General features: G+C 41.8%; 1 protein-coding gene across 2 annotated transcripts; it reads right to left on the bottom strand.

Moving 5' to 3' along the window:
• Nucleotides 1–265: 265 nt before the first annotated feature.
• On the bottom strand, nucleotides 266–18,435 carry TMBIM6 (transmembrane BAX inhibitor motif containing 6). 2 transcript variants are annotated; one of them, XM_042946451.1, is made up of 10 exons: nucleotides 18,354–18,435; nucleotides 8,958–9,045; nucleotides 7,995–8,103; nucleotides 4,924–5,044; nucleotides 3,481–3,529; nucleotides 3,277–3,374; nucleotides 2,992–3,071; nucleotides 2,584–2,684; nucleotides 1,676–1,751; nucleotides 266–462 (listed from the first exon to the last, which is right to left on the bottom strand). In XM_042946451.1, exons 2-10 carry the CDS (start codon nucleotides 9,011–9,013, stop codon nucleotides 439–441), a joined length of 714 nt encoding a protein of 237 aa, XP_042802385.1. In that variant the 5' UTR covers nucleotides 9,014–9,045; nucleotides 18,354–18,435; the 3' UTR covers nucleotides 266–438. The 2 variants fall into 2 exon arrangements, with proteins under 2 accessions (XP_042802385.1, XP_042802386.1); XM_042946452.1 differs by lacking the exon at nucleotides 18,354–18,435 and adding an exon at nucleotides 17,601–17,707.
• Between the last annotated feature and the right edge of the window lie 1,863 nt (nucleotides 18,436–20,298).

The raw sequence follows: 20,298 nt of genomic DNA, 5'->3' as shown, positions 1-20,298 counted from the left end.
TTTCCAATGGGAAACACACTGCCTAGTCCCACAGGAACTGTGCACAAACCAAACGATGCTGAGCAAAGGGCTGAGGCGGCTCTACCAGTTCAGGTGCACCTGGCGAAGTTCGGCTGGAAAGTGGACTCCTGGAGTTTGCTCTGCTGTGGGTCCCACTCCTCGTCATGGTGACCAGCTGCCTGAGCAGAGGAAGAGGCTAGGACTGGGCTGGGCAGAAAAGGGAGTGGGGAAGAACCCCAGGAATACGAAGCCAAACTCCAAACTATATTCTGCTAATCAGTTTTTTGATCAAAAAATTCAAAGTAGAGAAAACCACAAAGTACAAAAGCTTTTCTGATGCTTTTCATTATCACAGAACACACCACCTGTAATGTGTGCGAAGAGGAAATGAGGGGTGGAGGGACAGGAGGTCAAACTGGACAAGGCTGGAAGGTCATTTCACTTCTTCTCTTTCTTCTTGTCCTAGAAATGGAGAAAAATCGCCCAATTAATTTTCGGCATCTGGCATTCAAGCTAAAACTCTTGAGGGAGCCAATACCTGGCTACCTTCGGTTAGAGACTGGAAGGGAACAAGACCATAAAAAGAGAGGAGAAATGCTTCCTCCGTGAGGGAGGAACTGGATCTTAACCATATTCCACTGGTGGTACCTCAAGTTGCTGACAGACCTGACAGGAGTAAAAGTTAAGCAGCTGTCCCCACTTCCACTCCAAGAGCACCCAGCTGGGCCACCTGACCACTCCTGGCTTACTCGTAACTACCACAGCTCGGATCTCATCCAGTGAAAGCTGCAGACTGGCAGTCCACCCCAAAATAACTCCAACAAGAGGCCAAGACCAACTTTCCATTAAGCCAGAGAAGCATAAATCCTGGGCACAAACCAACGCCCAGAAATGATCTAGTCCAGTGAACACGTCATTCAATCCTCGGTGGAAGCCTAGTGTATTAAACAAATGAAAGTTGAGTTGCTTTGCCTAAAACCTGCTTGGAGCTCAGTCTAGTCACCACACAAATAAGACAGAGCCACCAATCCCACCTACTCATCTGTTTCCACCAGCATCACACTGTCTCCTGTTTCCTATTAAGATCTGTAAAAAAAAAAAAAACACCTCATGATTTCATTTGTTCCCCTACTGCCAGAGGAGACTATGTATGGCACTCACTAACCATATACAGAATGCTTCTCTGGAAACAAGACTAACAAGCGGATAAAACTGGTCTACTTCTGACACATATTTATAAAAGCTGATTGCCAAGATTAAACAAATTCCCTAGAATATCTTTTCCTGAGTCATAACCATCTTTACAGCCTTTAAATTCTTTATATAGTAGACTGTTTCTTGGTGCCACTGAAGCCCTTTTCTCATTTGATACTAATCTCAGAGATCTGGTTTTTTGTTTAAGTTTTGTTACTTTTAAGTAATCACTACATCCAATGTGAGGCTCAAATTTACAACCCTGAGGTCAAGAGTCCCACACTAGGGATCCTCCACCCCCACCCTCCCCTTTTTTAAGGGAGTTGTTTTACTTGTTCCTTTTTCTCCTTTGGCTAAAGACTTCTGGTGGCCTTACAGTTAACCTGGACCTACACACTTCGTTAAATTTTCAAATTTGAAGTATACATAGATGCTGAGTTCAGGAGCCATTCTCTCATCTTTAGGTGGTAGGCTGACTAACCTTCTCATTCATGGCCAGGATCATCATAAGTTTTCTGAAGAGAGTAATGAAATCTAAGAAGAGGTCAACGCAGTGCCTGAAACAGAAGAACCAGATTATAAGTTGGCATTTCCCACCTTCCTTTATCCACAGTCCACAGAGGTGCAGGACATAAAAACCCCGTGTCTACCCCACAAGTGAGCTTCACCAAACCACCAACTAAGTAAAACTCTGGTGTCTGAGATCCTTTACAACTCAACAAAGCCATGCAGCACAGGGAAAAGAAAAACTCAGCTTTAGACTCTGCAGGGGCCTATATCTGAACCCTGAACTACCATTAACTAGTTAAGAAACTCTCAGAGGATTACTACGTTAAAAAAAATGTATATATTAAAAAGAATGTTTCTTCTTCTCATTGTTAAAGGTTTAAAAAATACAAAAATAGGGGTGCCTGGGTGGCTCAGTCAGTTAAGCGTCCGACTTTGGCTCAGGTCATATCTCCCAGTTCGTGGGTTCAAGCCCTGCATTGGGACTCTGTATTGACAGTTCTGAGCCTGGAGCCTGTTTCAGATTTTGTGTCTCCTCTCTCTCTGCCCCTCCCCTGCTTGCTCTCGCTCTCTCAAAAATAAACAAACGTTAAAAAAAATACAAAAATATAGAGCAAAAGGTGAAAGTTCCCTTTCCCTGTCCTATGCCTTAAAAGTAAGGATAATTAAATGCGTATTATTAATTCAATTTTTAAAAGATCTGAGGTCTTTCAGGAATTGAGGGAGACTATGCTATTTGGTATACAGTTCCAAAAGTATGGGTATCCTACCATACACACTCCTGGAGGCTGGCCACTTAAGTTCGGATAGGGCCACCTAGTCCACTTTTAACCCTACTCACGGGGACAGAAAGGGAGGCGTTAAAGACCAGTTTTCACTCACCAGATATAATCCTTATCTCCATTTTCAGCTTTTTCAATAATGAGTTGAGTATCAAAAAGGACGAAGCCACACATGACCACCAGCCCCACATATAGGTTTGCCTGACACAAGAAGAATGAGATGGGTGACTATGTGGTAGATGCCACAGAGGAAAAAACCAGCTGTTACCTCTTTCTGGCTCTTGGCTCTTGGCAATTTGAAAGTACAACAAATGCTAAGCCTAATGACATTAACATTCATGGGAACAGAAGTCTATGGTGGAAACCACATGGCTTCCCTAGGCACAATTCTTCACTGCCCAATGAAAGTGAGCTTTCTGGAAGATTCTAAGTCCACCTTGCTTTAAGGTGAAGCAAGAAAAAGAAGAGCAAGGCAAATGGCTGCTGGAAGTTATATGTAAAGTCTCACCTGGAAAAGCCAAATGGATCCAAAGAAAAGATTCCCCAGGGAAGACAAGAGCATCAGGCTCATGGCTGACATCAAGACACCTACAAGAGAGGACAAAATGCCGTCCTGGGAAAAGCCAAAGCAAAGTAAGGCAACCTCATTAAAGCCATTCCTTACGTTTCCCCCCAAATTAAGACTTTCAATTTCAACCCAACAGTCACAAGAAGTTGGAGGGTAGGCAAAGGGTCCCAGTGAGAATTCCGGCTAAAGCGGAGACCCTCTCTCTGTTTTTCAGTCTGCACTTACCTCCCAGAAAGAGGTAGCTGCGGCGCCTGGCATAGAGTGCACTCAGGGTGAAGCAGGTGAAGATCATTGCTGTGCCCATGAAGGCGGTGGGAAGAATGCTGTTAGAGGAAAAGACCATTAGACTGAAGACTACAGGTCTGCAAACCTATTTAGAAGGCATATCTGCAATGATAAACAGACATAAGATGCTACTAAAATAGTTACCTGGGATTGATGGCAATGCACAACTCCAGAGCAGGGCCCAGGCCAACTCCTAGAAAACAAAAAGCCCCAGAACACAGTATTAACATCAACTCCTGAAGAGGACCCTTGTACAAAAGTTGACCATCAAAAGTGCAGACATGCCCTGCTCTTAAAAAACAAACATGTGTACTAAAGTAATTAAATCTCTCTCTTCTCCATCTTCCTTGTTTTCCAGAGAACATATACTTGACTGAGTTGTTTATAGACACAGCTACAAAACTGTCCTCTTAGCTGAAAATCTTGGATGACCCAGGATGAATACGGATTAGGAAAAATGAAGCAGGCATATCAAACATTTTTGAGCTAGGGGCACCTGGGTGGCTGAGTCAGCTGAGCAACTGACTCTTGATTTCGGCTCAAGTCATGATCTCACAGTTTGTGGGTTCGAGCCCCCATCAGGCTCTGGGCTGATTCTCAGTCCCCCTCCCTCTCTCAAAATAAATGAATAAACATTAAACAAAAAATAAGTTAAAAAAAAATTTTTTTTTTTTTTTTTTTTGAGTTAAACTGTAAGCCTGCAATACTCTGAAGAGGAGTGATGTGAGACTAGAATGTAGGCCAGATCAGGAATCAGAAGAGAAGGATCAAGAGCAAACCAGTGCCTTGTGGCCAGCAACCTGTAGTCTTTCAGGGCCGACTCCTTTTATAGAAAAGGCCAGACCGGTTCTGCGGGTGGACACTGGCCAAGAGGAGGGTACAGTGGCAAGGTGTTCCAGCCCCAACGTTTCCTCTACTCTTGCTACTCTCTTTCCTTCTGATAATTCCACCCCTTAATGCCTTCACAAACTAGCTTTCCCTATTTAAAAAAATCCTAATCTCTAAATCCCTTCCCTTCTACTTCAACACTATACAGACACGCTCAAAATGAGTTGTAACTGAGTCAAATGCTGCTTCGCAAATATTTTTACTATGTAGCTTGAGTCCTGTTTCCTTTAATAATAATTGCAGAAGAGCTGTGCTTTTAACTGTTGTCTTGAGAATTAGCAATGTGCTCTGTAGGATGGCTCTCAATGTACGGCTTTAATTAACTGTCAGCAAAGTTCAGAATTGATGGTCACAGGAGGGACGAGTTGCCAGTGTTGAGTCCACTGTCAGGCTTAGTTATGCTACCTAAGCTCTTGAATCTCATTCATTCACACACATAAATGCTTATTTTGGGATACAAAAGTGTGTGTAAGTCACAGTCAGTAGTCACAAAGAGCTTATCCTCTGGATGGGAAAGCAAGATGTACCTCTATGAATTAAGAAAGCAATACAAGACAAAATACACTCAAATACAAGACTGAGTAGTACAGAGTGCCAGTTGAGGTCAACGAGAATACACACAAATCTTGGGCCTTAGTCTAAAGAGATACTAGATACAGTACCCACTCCCACCCCAAATTAGCCCAGTCCTTACCATACCTGTAAGGAAAGCAAATCCAGCAAGAAGTCCCAGTCTTTTTTGCTCAGTTTCACGGCTATGAGGCGTTGCCATCAGCCAAATCATCAACCCCAGAGAGCCCAAGGCAGAGAGCAGGCCAGCCTGTCAGATCCAGAGTCAATAATTAAGTACTTGAAAATATCAAATGTATTCTGGAGGAGACCTTATTGGGATCAAATATTCATCTGAACTTCCTAATACTGGCTTCTAACCTGGAGGAAGTGGAAAAGGCAGAGAGGGGTAAGGAGAAACCAGAAGCCTTACAAGACAGGATTAGGTGGGTTATGGTGGGTGTTAGAGGCTCTTCTGACCTGGGTAGTGTATCAGCCACAACTACCCAAGGCAAACTGTGATTCTTGCCCAAGAAAAAGATCGTGTGACAAGTGCTTGAAGCACATTCAAATCTGTAGGACAAGTAGAAATGACCTCTTTTTGATCACTTTAAAACACACACACAGGGGCACCTGGGTGGCTCAGTCAGTTGAGCATCTGACTTCAGTTCAGGTCATGATCTCACAGCTTGTGGGTTCGAGCCCCACATCAGGCTCTGTGCTGTCAGCTTCGGAGCCTGCTTCTGAGTCTGTGTCTCCCTCTCTCCCTACCCCTCCCCCGCTCATACTCTGTCTCTCTGTCTCAGAAATAAACATTAAAAAATTAAAACAACAACAACAACAACAACACACACACACACAGGGGTGCCTGGGTGGCTCAGTTGGTTAAGCATCTGACTTTGGCTCATGTCATGATCTCTCAGTTCCTGAGTTCAAGCCCCATATGAAACTGTCTGCTCTCAGCACAGAGCCCACTTTGGATTCTCTGTCTCTCCCTCTCTCTGCTCCTCCCCAGCTTGTTCTTTCTCTTTCTCTCTCTCAATATGAATAAATAAACTTTAAAACACATACACACAAACATATATACCTATACAGAGAAAAAAGACTGAGAGGGTGCTACAAATTGGATTTTTATGTCTCCCCAAAATTCATGTTTAACTTTTAACCCCCAATGTGCTGGTATTTTGAGAGATGGGGGTCTTTGGAAGGTGATTAGGTCATGAGGGTGGAGACTTCATTAGTGCCCTTATCCCAGAGATAAGGCAGAGATCCCAGAGAGCTCCTTGCCTCTTCCGCTGTGTGGAGACACAGCAAGAAGACGGTTATTTACACAGGAAGCAGGTCCTCACCACATAACATATCTGCTGGTGCCATAATCTTGGACTTCCAGCCTCCCAAACTGTGAAAAATGTTTGCTGTTTAAGCTGCTCAGTCTATGGTATTCTGTTAGAGCAGTCTGAATGGAGTGAGACCGAGGTTAAGAACTAAAATGTCAACAGTTATTTCTGGGTGATAGGATTAAGGAGTTTTTATTTCTTTTTCATCACTAGTCTATTTTCCAAATTCTCTACAATGAACATGCATTAATTTTGTAAGAAGATAAAAAATTCTTTAAAAAATCCAAGTGGGAAAAGCCAGGCACTAGAAAAAGAGAAAAATAATTAAGGAGGTATGTGCAGACTAAAGTTCCTTTCTTCCTTTAAAGGTATAGCTGATCCTCATTTTTCTTATAGTTATGCTCTATAAAGTTACTGTGAACAATGAATTAATGAATACTGAACAAATGCTCCTGAGGAAAATAAAGGGGTAGATTCTCACGTACCTCTGGTTATGTTTTCTTCAACTGAACAATACATGTTTTACGTGTGTTTATGTTTAAGGACACTTTATTTGATACATACTGTTGATTCATTAACCTTGAATTCATGGCCAACAGCACTACAACTCGTGCCTGAACAAGCTTATTTAACACACATATTTTCTTCATAAGACACATCACAGTCTTAGTGAACTTTTTTTTGCAGTTAGGAACATCTTTTGCACTTAGGAACACTAGACAGCACTCTAGCACCATGCTTGGGGTCCACTTTAAACACTGACATCACCATCAAAATTACAAAAATGCAAAAAACGTGGCACTACACAGACCAATAAAAAAGGATCCTTGTTTATAGTACAAGAGTTTGAAACAGGGCAGTGTGTTGCCTCATTCAACCTCAGCTGGAACACGTGAGATGCGCAACTCAAATTTTTTGCGGTTCTGCTTATGACTGCAAATGTCTGTAAAAGCACTGTGAGTACTGATTTTAGGCTTACAAACACATTTTAGTAAGTAGGTAAATTCATAAATACAGAATACATGAATAATGAGGATAACTGCATTTTACTACATTACTTAAAAAAACAAACCAAAAAACCCAACACACAACCAGAAGCCAAAATGGCCACTCTTGCCTAGAAGGTGGAGTATGTTTTAGTCTAAACTCCAGGGACCAAAGTCTTATCCTTTGAGTATCTAGAGTAATTTTTCACACAACCTCTGCCAGGAGATGCCTGAGCATAGGGACAGTTCTCAGTAGTGGCAAATGCCAACACAGACACACCCCCTGTACTTACACTAAAAAGGACACTTGGAAAGGACAAGTCTTGGTTAGTGAGAACTTCAAACTTTTTGGTTATTCCTCAACTGTCCCTTTTATTCCAACTGGCCAAACCCCAGGTCTCTTTCAACACAGGAAAGTGAGTTGTTGAAGGTTTTTACTCAACCATGCAGACAGAAGAGCATCAGAGAATAAAATAGGTCAAATCCTCGAAGGTCTCAACCCTGCCTCTCCTGATAACCATTCAATCAGTGTGTTGCATCTAAGAACTCCAATTACAGGCAAAAAAGAGGAAGAACGAAGGAAAAGATAAAAAGGTTACCATGCAAACCCCAGCAGTCACGTCCTGTCACTACTTATAGTGTCAGGGTCTTACACGTCAGCTGCCCATCATTCAGTGTCCAGGTTATGACATCCTGTTTTCAGTTTCTAGAGAGGGCACGGCTGCCAGAAAAATTTAAATGGCTCTGCATGTCCTTATTTACCACCTAGCTCTGGCTGATTCAGATAACAAACTACAGAAAAGGATTAAGGAGGGATACAGGCTTGCACCATCCTGCTGAGCTGGTTTCAACCTAATGCAATTTGTGCCACAACAACTGGGAGAGACACTGCTCTTACCTGAAGGAAATGAGTGACCACATGGACATAGGCCCCCGCAGCCGCCACAAACATACAGAGGGCAAAACTGGCATAGACCTTCTTCAGGTGCTGCTGTGTCGAGGGGGTTCTAGGAAAGAATGTTAAACAGCCATCATTCTAGGACCAATCTCATTTCTAAGCTGATAATCATTTCTCTCTCTTCTTCCCAGGGCATATGTATAAGTTATAATAAAGAAAGAATGATTTGAAAATAGGTTAACTGAGAATTTTAAATGCTGGGGAGGAGCCAAAGGCCCCAAATTATGAACAATCAGTATCCAAACTAGAATAACTAAATGGTTTTTCAATGACCACACAACAGCCCTTAGAATTGGGGTGCTTTTACTGATGAATGGATAAAGAAATTGTGGTTTATATACATAATGGAGTACTACGTGGCAATGAGAAAGAATGAAATATGGCCCTTTGTAGCAACGTGGATGGAACTGGAGAGTGTTATGCTAAGTGAAACAAGCCATACAGAGAAAGACAGATACCATATGTTTTCACTCTTATGCGGATCCTGAGAAACTTAACAGAAACCCATGGGGGAGGGGAAGAGAAAAAAAAGAGGTTAGAGTGGGAGAGAGAGCCAAAGCATAAGACACTCTTAAAAACTGAGAACAAACTGAGGGTTGATGGGGGATGGGTAGGTGATGGGCATTGAAGAGGGCATCTTTTGGGATGAGCACTGGGTGTTGTATGGAAATTAATTTGACAATAAATTTCATATATTAAAAAAATCAATAAAAAAAGAAAAAAATTAAAAAAAACTTTATTTGTGGAAACAAAAAAAAGAATTGGGGTGCTTTTATCAGAGTGTCTGGATTCTAGCAAAGCTAATATGTTAGTTTATACATACAAAAGTTAATAAAGTAGGAAAAGAAACAAGATATGAAAGGAAATGCAATAATAAACTACAGTCAAGATCAAAACACTTACATGTGGGAAAATTTTAAGAGCGCATCAAAGTTGATCTTCCGATCAAATATGTTCATGATGCCAGAGTCTGTGGGACACAGCCTCCACTCTGTAGAATCAAGGATAAGAAGAAAGGTTATTTTAAAGATATAAGATGTACAAAGTAACATAAACAACTTTCTCATGGAAAAATAGTACAAGTTTCAGAAAACGAAAGTATCTAAAACCCCACTGTCTTAACACAGCCATTTTCATTTTTATGTATTTGCTTCCACCATACGTTTGCAATCATACTCAACCATTTTAAAGGGGACAGAGGAAATAAAGCCATCTCCTCCCCAAACTATTTTGTTACTAGCATTTGCTTTCTATTCTTACAGAAGGTAACTTGCCCCTTTAATAGTTTCTTTCTTTGAGAAATTACCAGTAGCAATCTAGTTAAAGGGACCCAGTCACTGGAACATAAAGCAATCTTATGTCACTGTTTCAAGATGCTAGAGAATTCTCTCAGCAAAGGTGCACAGAACCTCAAAGATGAAGGGAGTAAGGGAGGGAGGGAGGGAGGAAGGGAGCTAGGCCAGGCAATAAGTCTTGAACTTTAAATATATACATGTAGAAACTTTCCATCTAGTGCATGTTAGAACTGAACTGAAAGGGATTTACAATTTTATTTTTTTAATTTTTTTTAACGTTTTATTTATTTTTGAGACAGGGAGAGACAGAGCATGAACAGGGGAGAGTCAGAGAGAGAGAGACACAGAATCTGAAACAGGCTCCAGGCTCTGAGCTGTCAGCACAGAGCCCGACGCAGGGCTCGAACTCACGGACCGCGAGATCATGACCTGAGCCGAAGTCGGCCACTTAACCAACTGAGCCACCCAGGCACCCCATGGGATTTACAATTTTAAAGAGAAAAGTGCAGAAAGGATTTTTTAAAACACAATTTCAGAATGTTTCCTATAGAAGAGTTGGAATAGTACAAAGAATTCCTATATACCCTACACCCAAATTTCCTAAATGTTAATATTTCGCCATATTTGCGGTATGCCCTGCCCTCTATATATAACACAATGTCCATTTACCCCTAAACACTTCAGCATGTACATCCTGAAAACTGACCAAAACCAGGAAATTAACACTGACACAATTCTACTATCTGATCTAGAGACCTTAATCAGATTTTGTCAATTGTCCCAATATGTCACAGAAAGGACATTTTTAATTGAACTATACCCAGGTTACATTCCATCAACACCATAAAGTTAGGCTCTTAAATTTTGCTCCCTCCTCTATCTCACATGCAATTCTAAATAAATACATTCAATCTACAGAGCTAAAAATCTAATCAAGAATTTTCATCTTCCCTAAATATCCATCATCCACAATCATCCAGATTCTTAATAGACCCATAATGTCTATTCATTTCAAATCGACCAAAAACGGGGTGTGTGTGGGGGGGGGGGTACTAAAATACAAAAGGTAAGTAATTCGAAAGATAGGCAAGATAGGCCAACTACTCCCACATATTCTAATCAGCACCTAGCCCAATACTCAGCAAAATTAATCTGAGCAAGAAAAGTTACAATCCCAAACTGACTTCTGAGAAATCCTGCGCCAGTGGAAAGATTCCATTCTTCTAGTTCTCACGGATCACTACCATTTGTTTACTGAGGCTGGCTCTCGCACACATGAAACAATTACAATGGCTAGCTGGCTTTCTCTTGATTTGCTCTTTCCTTTCTCACCAACATGCCTACTCACCTCAATTTTTTTGTTAGTTCTGTTCTTAAGGATGGATACAGTAAGAAGTTGCAGAGCCCACTAAAGCTGCTGCTCGCAAATCGAAGTCACAGGGCTCTGGGCCCTCTTGATCTAGATGGTGCAACTATTGCAGGCTGTTGCACGGCCAACCACAGCCTTCCAGAATCATGATGAACACATCCTCCAGAGAGCATACTTACTTACAGGCTGGCAGAATCCAGCACCTGGAAAGTGTCTTTGTTTAAGGCTTCCATTAACATCCCTAATGACATCCCTAGACAGAACTTGCAACAGTTCTGAAGCAACCTTCAGAGCCAAGTTTTTCAGTATTCACAACAACACTCAAGTACCTCTTGCTTCCAATTTCAAGAGTTAAAAAAAGGTGGTGAATGGGCCCTGCAGTGTAAATCCTCAAATACTCAGAGGACTGTTAGAAAGGGGCAACACCCTGTAATCAGACCCCACTGAGTGGAAACAGTGGGAGGGGATAATGACAGAAACTCCTCTTTCCCAGTTTGCTCTTTGATATTTCCCAGAGGGTACTGACTGCCTCTTACAACTGCTGATGGAAAAACCAAACTATCAAAAGGTTATGAGGACAGGGAGTATCAAATAGGAATTTCTCCATGATTTAGTAGTGCCTCGTGGTTTAAAATCATTAAAAAATCAATTAAACAAAACCAGTTTCCCAGCATCACCACTGATTCGAAAATTAAGTGAAATATGTAATTACCAACTTTTCTAGATGCAAAGGCACATAGCAATTGTAATAATAGGGTTACAGGGAAAAACACAGTAAGGTATACATTTAATAAATGACATGATGTATATATGACATAATTTATTTCAGAACTGTTAAAACATGAGGGGGGAAGTTAGGTCTTAGAATCAAGGAAATATGACAGTTTGCTCTAGGTCTGTTTCAAATAGACAAGAACTAATGTACAGATAAGTAACAAGTTAAAAACGGTTCTTAGAAGTTTTGCAAGATGGATTACACTAACCAAGTCTCTATCTTAGCCTCAACTACTGTGCTCAAAAGTTGCAGAGAAAGCATATCTACATTGCAATGGTCAATATGCAAACTCAGCTGAACAAGATTCAACTGCACTCATAACTCAAAAATAGCAGCTCCCATACCAAAAGTATTTTCAGTCCCAGGAAACAGTCAGCACCTAACAGGGCTTCAGGTATTCAAAACCATTAACCAAGTAACTCAGCTAACATTTCAAAGGGGCCCCACAATTAAATGAAAATCTTTGTTTTTAAAAAAAGGATGTTAAAATGTATCATACGCTTTGCATGTATATTTTACAATAAAGGAAAAAAGTGTATTACAAGTTGCTCAAAAATTATTCAATACAATAATTCCCCTAATACATATCAGCCCATTACAAAACCCATACCAGCCCTCTTACTCTGGATGCCAACTCATACAAAAATTTAAAAATTGTATGCGCTCTCCCGTTCCCCAGTTCTACACTCAAATTTAAACAAAGAGGTGGGATTATTTATTTAGAATATAATGTATACAGTGCCTCATAGACTCATGAGAAATTTGTCTGTATTGCATTTGAGAAGTAAATGTTCAGATCTTAATTATAATCAAACACCTTTAACTTGGTTCAGAGCTTCATTTAATTCTGTCAACCTTAGGAGAGCAGGAATATCTAATTTCTCCGAATTTGCCAACATCTGTCGTGCATATTGTCGTGCATATACTGCTAAAGCTTTGTTAGAAGCGTCACCATTCTGTGGTTCCTCTGGCCAGCCTCCTCTGCCAGAGGCACCCAAAAACAACAAAACTTACTGCACAGCTTTAGCAAGAAAGAAAAAATTAATACATTGTTTTGAGTTAGTATTCCTGAGGTCTGGAGGGAGGGAGGGGCAGGCAGAAGACAGACACTCTCATCAACTAACATCCATGTATTATGTCCCACTAAATCTCTTGTTTTGTTCTAGGTATCTTCCTTACCCTTGTCCTAAAATGAAAAATTATCATCAAGGGCCAAGCCTTAAAAACAAAACAAAACAAAATTCTCTACAATCTTATTTCAATATCTATTAAGTACAGACCACATGAAACATGGCCAACTGGCCAAAAGCTATGCAAACAGGAACAATCATGAATTAAAAAAAAAAAAAAATCCTTGCCTTTTAAAGAGAAGAGCCTGCTGACTGCTGGGCAGAAGGCTGTCTTGACGTATACAATTTAACAACATTAAACCAGCAAGTCACAGAAACATTGTTCATACATTTAATTAAAAATTTAGTTTGTGGAGGGGCACCTGAGTGGCTCAGTCGGTTAAGCGTCAGACTTCAGCTCAGGTCATGATCTCACGGTTCGTGAGCTCGAGCCCTGAATTGGGCTCTGGGCTGACAGCTCAGAGCCTGGAGCCTGCTTCAGATTCTGTCTCCCTCCGTCTGCCCCTCCACTGCTTGCACTCTGTCTCTCACATTGTCTCAAAAATAAAACATTAAAAAAAAAAAAAATTAGTTTGTGGAGCGCCTAGATGGCTCAGTCTGCTGAGCTTCTGACTTCGACTCAGGCCATGATCTAATGGTTTCTGAGTTCCAGCCCCACGTTGGGATCTGAGCTGACAGCTCAGAGCCTAGAGCCTGCCTCATATTCTGTGTGTCTTTCTCTCTGCCCCTCCCTGCTTGTGCTCTCTCTCTCTCAAAAATAAACATTTAAAAAACCATTTAGTTTGTGAATTGTATGGTTCTTCATTTCTGTTGTAATTCCACCATTTTGAGTCCTCTTCCTACACATCTAGAAGGGACCAACTGATACTTAAGAGAGAAGAAAAATCCCATTTGATTAAAAAGGTAGGGGGGGCAGGGCCTGGGTGGCTCAGTGGGTTAAGCATCCAACTTGGGCTCAGGTCATAATCTTGAGAAGTCTATGAGTTTGAGCCCTGCATTGGCTCTGTGCTGACAGCTCAGGGCCTGGAGCCTGCTTCAGATTCTGTCTCCCTCTCTCTCTCTGCCCCTCCCCTGTTCACACTCTCTCTCTCTCTCAAAAATAAACACTAAAAAAAATTTTTTTAAATAATAATAATTAAAAAAAAGGCAGGGCAGGGAGGGGGCAGAATTGCCTTTTTTTCAGTATAGCTTTCAGTCTCTGCATAACTATGTACCTAGAATAGTGGTTAAGAGCATGGCTATATGCATTTGAACCGTAGTTGATATTTCCTTAGCTGTGTGACATGAGGCAAGTTTCTGGCACTTGAACCTCACTGTGCTTTAGTTTCCTAATGTGTATATAGTAATATATAATATTCTCCACTTCATAGGGTTGAGGATTATATGAGATAATACAAATAAAGTGCTTAGAATAGTGCTTCATGAATAAGACTGGCTCCATAAGTTAACCATTGTTCTATTAGTGTAAATACTCATTACTCTCATGTCCTCAGTGCATTAATTTCCCCTAGTTTTAGAAAACATTAACTGTAGGGGGGCAAAACACGAGAAACTCTTTAAAAATATAGAGAACAATCTGAGGGTAGATGGAGGGATTGTGTGTATGGGGGAATGGGCTAAATGGGCAAAGGGCATTAAGGAAGACAGCTGTTGGGATGAGCACTGGGTGTTATAAGTAGGGATGAATCACTGGATTCTACTCCTGAAATAATTACTGCACTATATGCTAACTAACTTGGATGTAAATTTAAAAAAATAATAAATAAATAAAAGAAAACATTAATTGAAAATCTAATTTACACATGCCTTTTAAAAATATTATTCAACCATTAACTCACAGCTAACTATATCCTGAAGACTTAATGATTTTACTCAAAAGAGTAAAATTAAATGGGGAAGATGGGGAGAAATCTAAGAAAATTATAAACTGGAATTTAAAGGAATTTGATAAATTTTATTATTGGATAACATTACTTTTGTTTAAATGGCATGCCTCTCCTCAGGCGTATTTACACGGTACCTCCTGCCCCACAGGGCCACAAGGTGTTTTGAGACAGCCTAATAACCACTAAGTGATAATCCGAAGTGGCTGAGAACTTGATGAAGTAAATGGTCATTATCTTGATGCTTTCCTTGGCATCCCTAAGAGGTAGGTCTGTTTGGTTTCAGGAAATCCGAAGAACTGTTTCGACATGATGGTCCTAGATTTGAACCCTAGATGTCCCAGACCTTCCCTTAACTTGGACCAAGATTCCTGACTAGCTAGATTAGCTAGCTAACACTGAATCCTGTCTCACTAGGGTGCTGCCTCAGAACCAAGCCAGTTAACTAGACATGGAATGCCTCCTGCCTTCAATAAATTATTTTTTGCATCGAACTTTGACATTACTGAATCTCTTTCTCCATAACCACGTCTGACAGACTGAATCATAAGGAGGCACCAATGTCCTAAATACGACGTCATCTCCCAGCGTAAACCAGTAAATAAGCCTCCAATAACAACACATTTAGCCCAAATGAGAGCAGGCATAGATTAGGAAAAACAGCACACCCATTCAATTCGTATCCTTGAAGCTCTTTTTAAGTGTTTTGGACTCTAGTTAATTGTGCCGGAACCTCTCTCACATATTTGGCTGTAAGCACCCTGAGACCAGAGCTTGCATCTAATTCAGCTCTCTTGCATCTGATTCTAACAAAGCTTGTGTGATTAAGCACAACCAGGAGTCCCCAGAACAAATGTAGACCCCATTATCTAATCAAGAGTGCTGTAGCCACAAATTGACATTCCCCAACTGGCTCAAAAGGGAACCTACCATGAGGGGTAACGCGATGGCCCTAAAAGCCAATGTCTACAGTCTTCGGAAAACAAAAATGGGTTTGTCAAAAAAGCTACTCCGTGAAATTTGGTTAGAAACTCGGGGGGCGGGGAACTGGAGCGCCTGCGCGGCTCAGTCGGTTAAGCTTCCGACTTCAGCTCAGGTCATGATCTCACAACTCGTGTGTTCGAGCCCCATGTCGGAATCTGCTGACAGCTCGGAGCCTGGAGCCTGCTTTGGAATCTGTGTCTCCCTCTCTCTCTGCCCCTCCCCGGCTTACACTTGGTCTCTCTCTCTCTCTCAAAAGTAAATAAACATCAAAAAAAATGTTTTAAAGAAAACAATTACATCTCCATAAAAAAAAAAAAAAAAAAAAAAAAAAAAAAACACCTCTGGGGGAACAAAACAGGGTGAAGTGGAAGACACTTCTAACAGATTCTATGGCCAAGTCAAAATAGCAAAGGAAAACATAGCAGATAGAACATCAAGAGAATATTCAGTATTTTCCCAGAGGAGACTAATACCCACGGGTAGTTTATGAAATAAAGTGAAACTTCAGGCCAGTAGTCGTATCTTTTATAATATCACTAACCATATTTATTATATAAAATGTCACAACTTTTAAAGTGCTTTTATATACGTTATCTCCTTTGATGTTCACACCAAAAATGATTATTCTCCCTTTAAAAAGAAGGTTCAAAAAGGCAGCATAATAATGACACGAGCACTGGCTCTGGAGTCAGAAATCCTGCCATTTTCTACCTCATAATTTTGGGGAAATCATTTTACCTAAGATCATCTAGGCTTCCTTATCTGTAAGATAAGGATGATGATCCCTGCTCTACCAAGCTTACTGAATGCTGGTAAGAAAATCCGTGTGACGTAAATAAAAAGTACAGCACAGGGGAACAAAGTCGGTGAGACTGTAATAGTGTTTGTATGGTGAGATGGTAGCTACACTTGCAGGGAGCACAGCATAAGGAGCACAGCATTACGTATAGACTTGTTGAATCACTATGCCGTACACCCGAAAAGTGGTGTAACGCTGTGTCAACTATACTGCAAAAAAAAAAAAAAAAAAAAGAAGAAGAAAAGAAAATCTGTGTGAAATCATTGTAAAGTACAAAAGGGACAAATGGACATTAGTATTGACCAACACCGCAAAGTTAAGTAATAGAACCCAAACCAGATTAGGGGCCTTCTGACCTCTAATGTCTGGTGCTCTCTCTACTATTACACTCTATCTACAGCAGAAAAGCAAGTTTTCGTTAAGGCAGTTCCAGCCATTGGCAAAGAGAAATCTTAAAAATACTAACACACGCTGATTCCTGTCACACTCTTCTGGATTTTTCAGCACTTTGCAATAAACATGAACTATATGCATAACGAGGGGGAAAAAACCAGAAATGCTGACTAAATATTTGGATTAATTTTACCTTTCCTATTCTTAGGACAGTAAGACTTCAGTCACATCAATAGCAGGGAAGGGAGAGACAGGAAGAAAGGGGGTTCACTAAGCCATGTTTCCACAGTTAAATAATGGAAGAAGGAAACGGAATTCAAATTACAGGGTGTTTCTCAAGGATTCAACCATTCTGTCTCTACCAGGAGGAAAATGGCAGAGAATCTAAGCACCAGCATATTTTTGAAGTCAGAACAAAAAAAAACATTAGACAAAGATAAACTGCCAAAGAGAGTAAACCTAATAATTACAGAAATAGGTGTATTTGTAGAAACCATAAGAATTTAGTTATGCAACTTGAATAATCTTCCTTCAACTGAATTCTTACCCCAAAGATAAACTAAAACTGAGTATCAATAAATAACTAGAAAAGCCTATTCGCAATTAACTTTTAACCTTAAAATCTTTGTTTCAGGCACAGTCAGCTCTTCCACAGGGTTACACATTCACAAGTTAACTACTGCTAAAACAGTCAAGTTCAGAGCGGTTTTTGTTATTGTTTGGTCAAAGAAAGGCGGATGGGGTAGGCAATGCATTTCTGGCTGGCACTAGGTAACAATTTCACACTTAAATATACACCACAGATCCAGCAAACAGGTCCAAGAAAAAGAACAACCGCCCAACGACGCCTTTCCTGAACCGGACTTTGAGAAAGACGGCCACAAGGCTCAGGACCAAGCAAAGCCAAGGCCACCTCACCTGTCCAAAGGTAATCAATCAGACCAGAATGGGGCTGTTCTGTGGGGCTGGAAAGCCAGGAAGGGTCTTCCCACCTCCTGCCTCTGCCTTCGGCTTCCAAGTAACTAAGGAGCCTCGCGTGTCACAGAGAAGTGTGACATCACCTGACTGGCGTGACAGGGCAGCCTGCCTGACCAGGCCCTTCCTAGAGTCCTGGCCTTCGCCGCTCACCCAGAGGGGGGTCGGCCAGAGGGCCAGCAGCAGAGCAGCGATCAGTCGGGTGGAGCAAGGGTGACCACAAACCCATGAAGTTTCGCTTTCATTAGCCTCGCAAGAAAGGGGCGGGGGACGTGACCTGAATTCAAGTAGTGGAGGCTGGGCCAAAAGGGCCCCTGCGCCTACTCTTGGCGGGGGGAAAAAAGAGAAAAACCGCAGAGTGGGAGGGAGGAAGGAAAGAAAAGGGACTAACAAGAACCCTTCGCTAGCACTCGCGGGCAGAACCGGAGCCTCGAGGGCCCCCCAAACCTGCCGGACTCGCCCCCGCCCCTCCCCCGCTCCGGTACGGTTGCGCATGCGCAGTACTAGTTCCCGATCTTCTCCCCTCCCCGCCCAGCTTTCCAGAGTTCCGTCGCGGAGCAGGGCCCCATTCCCCAAAGGTGCAGTCTGTCCGAAAACCGAGACTATTCCCACTCTTGCTCAGTCGATAACTGCTAATCCCCTTTCCATTTCTCACTCCCGGCTTGCGCAGTCCCAGTTTTAGACGTTTGTTCTTACCGGCCTCTTAACAAGCTCACACAGCTCTTCTAACACCGGATGTGCTTCTGACACTCCCAGGGTCCGCTCCAGACTCTTCACTCAGCGTTTGCCAGTCGAAGGAAGCTCCGCCCCTGCATTCCGCTTAAAGCCAGTCCTCATTGGCCGCTGGCCGCACCTCTACCTTCCCATTGGCTGTACGTGCGTAAACAACGGCTGCTTACTTCAGAGCCATTCGCTAGTGCCCTTGTCAATCAAGACTCTGGCCGCCAACCGATGTCGTAGGAAAAGGTCTCCGCCTCTTCCCCATAGTTGGGAAAGACCGCGGTCTAAAGCCGCCCCTAGTGGAGGAAGTGAAGAGGTACAGGCCGCACCCAAGGTACCTGACTAGTCACGGAGCCCCCACAACGCTAGATGGTATAGCGCGGCAAAGTCCCGGGATTCTGGTTTTAAGCTTCTCATGGAATGTTAAAACGGGAAAAAAATTCAGATAACACGTAAAAAAGCGGTCTCACAGGAGCCAGTCTACCTTTAACCTTGCCGAGCTTAGGCTTTAGAGCACTCTTGTAGGCTCAGCGAATTGTCCAGGAATGCGAGGAAAATGTAGCAGCCCCCGTCCTGCACCGGAAGCACCGACACCCTCTAGCCCAGGTGGTGGTCCTGGGGCCGCGGGCGGGGCTGAAGGGCTTCCAGGATCACCTTGCCTGCTTGGGGGAAGTGGGCGACAACTTCACAATCACTTCGGCCTGTGGAGTAGGGTGGATGGGAGAGGGAACTAGGGCGGCGATCTGGCAAAGCTGCCCAGGCAACTGGGAGAAGCTAAACCAAGAGAGATCAAAGGGCTGGAGCTCCCCAAGGGCGTGTCCCAGGCCAGAAGCACCACTTGTGCAAGAACTTATAGTAAAGGGTTGTGAAGCTGGTTAGAAAAAAAAAAAAAAGTTTCAACACTATCAACTGTTTAAACTCGTTTTTTACTAGTTTATCTAATATCTCTATAAAAATAGTACAAAATTGACATATGAAGAGGCAAAAGTATGCAGCCAAAAATGTAGAAAAAGAGAGCTGATAGTGGTTGCCAGGTAGTTTAAAATGTTCTTTTTTTTTTTTTCCTGGATTGTGTGATGTTGTTTTGTCAGCATTTTAAAATAGGCAATGATTTTTTTCTTATTCTAAATAAATATTGACTTATTATATAATTTTGTATTCTGTTTCTTAAATGCAGCCCCAGAATTGCATATGTTTTAGGCTGCACAGAATATAGATTCACCCCTGCCTCTCATTTTATTTTTTTTAGTGTATTTTTTAAGGCTTGCTTATTTATTTATTTATTTATTTATTTATTTATTTATTTATTTATTTTGAGGAGGTTGGGGGAGCATGCCTGTGGAGGAGCAGAGAGAGAGGGAGAGAGAATCCCAAGCAGGTTCCTTGCTGTCAGTGCAGAGCACCCTCCCTCTTTGGGGCACAAACTCACCAACCCTGAGGTCATGACCTGCGTCAAAATCAAGAGTCAATGATACTTAACCAACTGAGCCACCTAAGCACCCCCTGCCTCTCATTTTGTAGATGAGGAAACAGGTCACTGGACAGAAAAGGTTCTGGCAAAATAAGGCAAGAAATGTAGATTAAGCATTGGATCAGTAGAGATAAGATCAGAATTCAGGATTTAGGAAATAACTTTCTAGAAGGATAAAACAGTTATCTTTTTTGTAAAGAATACAAATGTGCAGGGTATGATTCTCAGTACCCAACTCAGGTATGCAATAAATATAATTTTACTTTCTATAGTACAACCCAATATTTATCCTGAACCTCATTCCATCAGAGTGGGTGAAAATGTACTATTAGACTTCCTTGGGGTTTCTCTCCCTACCCCACCCCAATTTCTGCTGCATTTCTTGGGTAAAGTGCTTGGGAACAGGGCCTATCTGGTTCCTGGTCATCAACCCACACAGGTTGCTGCAGA

Source organism: Panthera leo, chromosome B4 (genome assembly GCF_018350215.1).
Source record: "Panthera leo isolate Ple1 chromosome B4, P.leo_Ple1_pat1.1, whole genome shotgun sequence".
Taxonomy (NCBI): Eukaryota; Metazoa; Chordata; class Mammalia; order Carnivora; family Felidae; genus Panthera; species Panthera leo.
This window is presented reverse-complemented; position numbering and strand designations above follow the sequence as displayed.

Excerpts from the sequence above, each read along its gene's own strand:
- TMBIM6 (XM_042946451.1), bottom strand. The coding sequence starts at position 9,013 with ATGAACATATTTGATCGGAAGATCAACTTTGATGCGCTCTTAAAATTT. Across the intron at positions 3,072-3,276 it reads CAGCTACCTCTTTCTGGGAG|GTGTCTTGATGTCAGCCATG; the intron begins GTAAGTGCAGAC and ends CCTCTCTTGTAG. Across the intron at positions 1,752-2,583 it reads GGAGATAAGGATTATATCTG|GCACTGCGTTGACCTCTTCT; the intron begins GTGAGTGAAAAC and ends CTTCTGTTTCAG.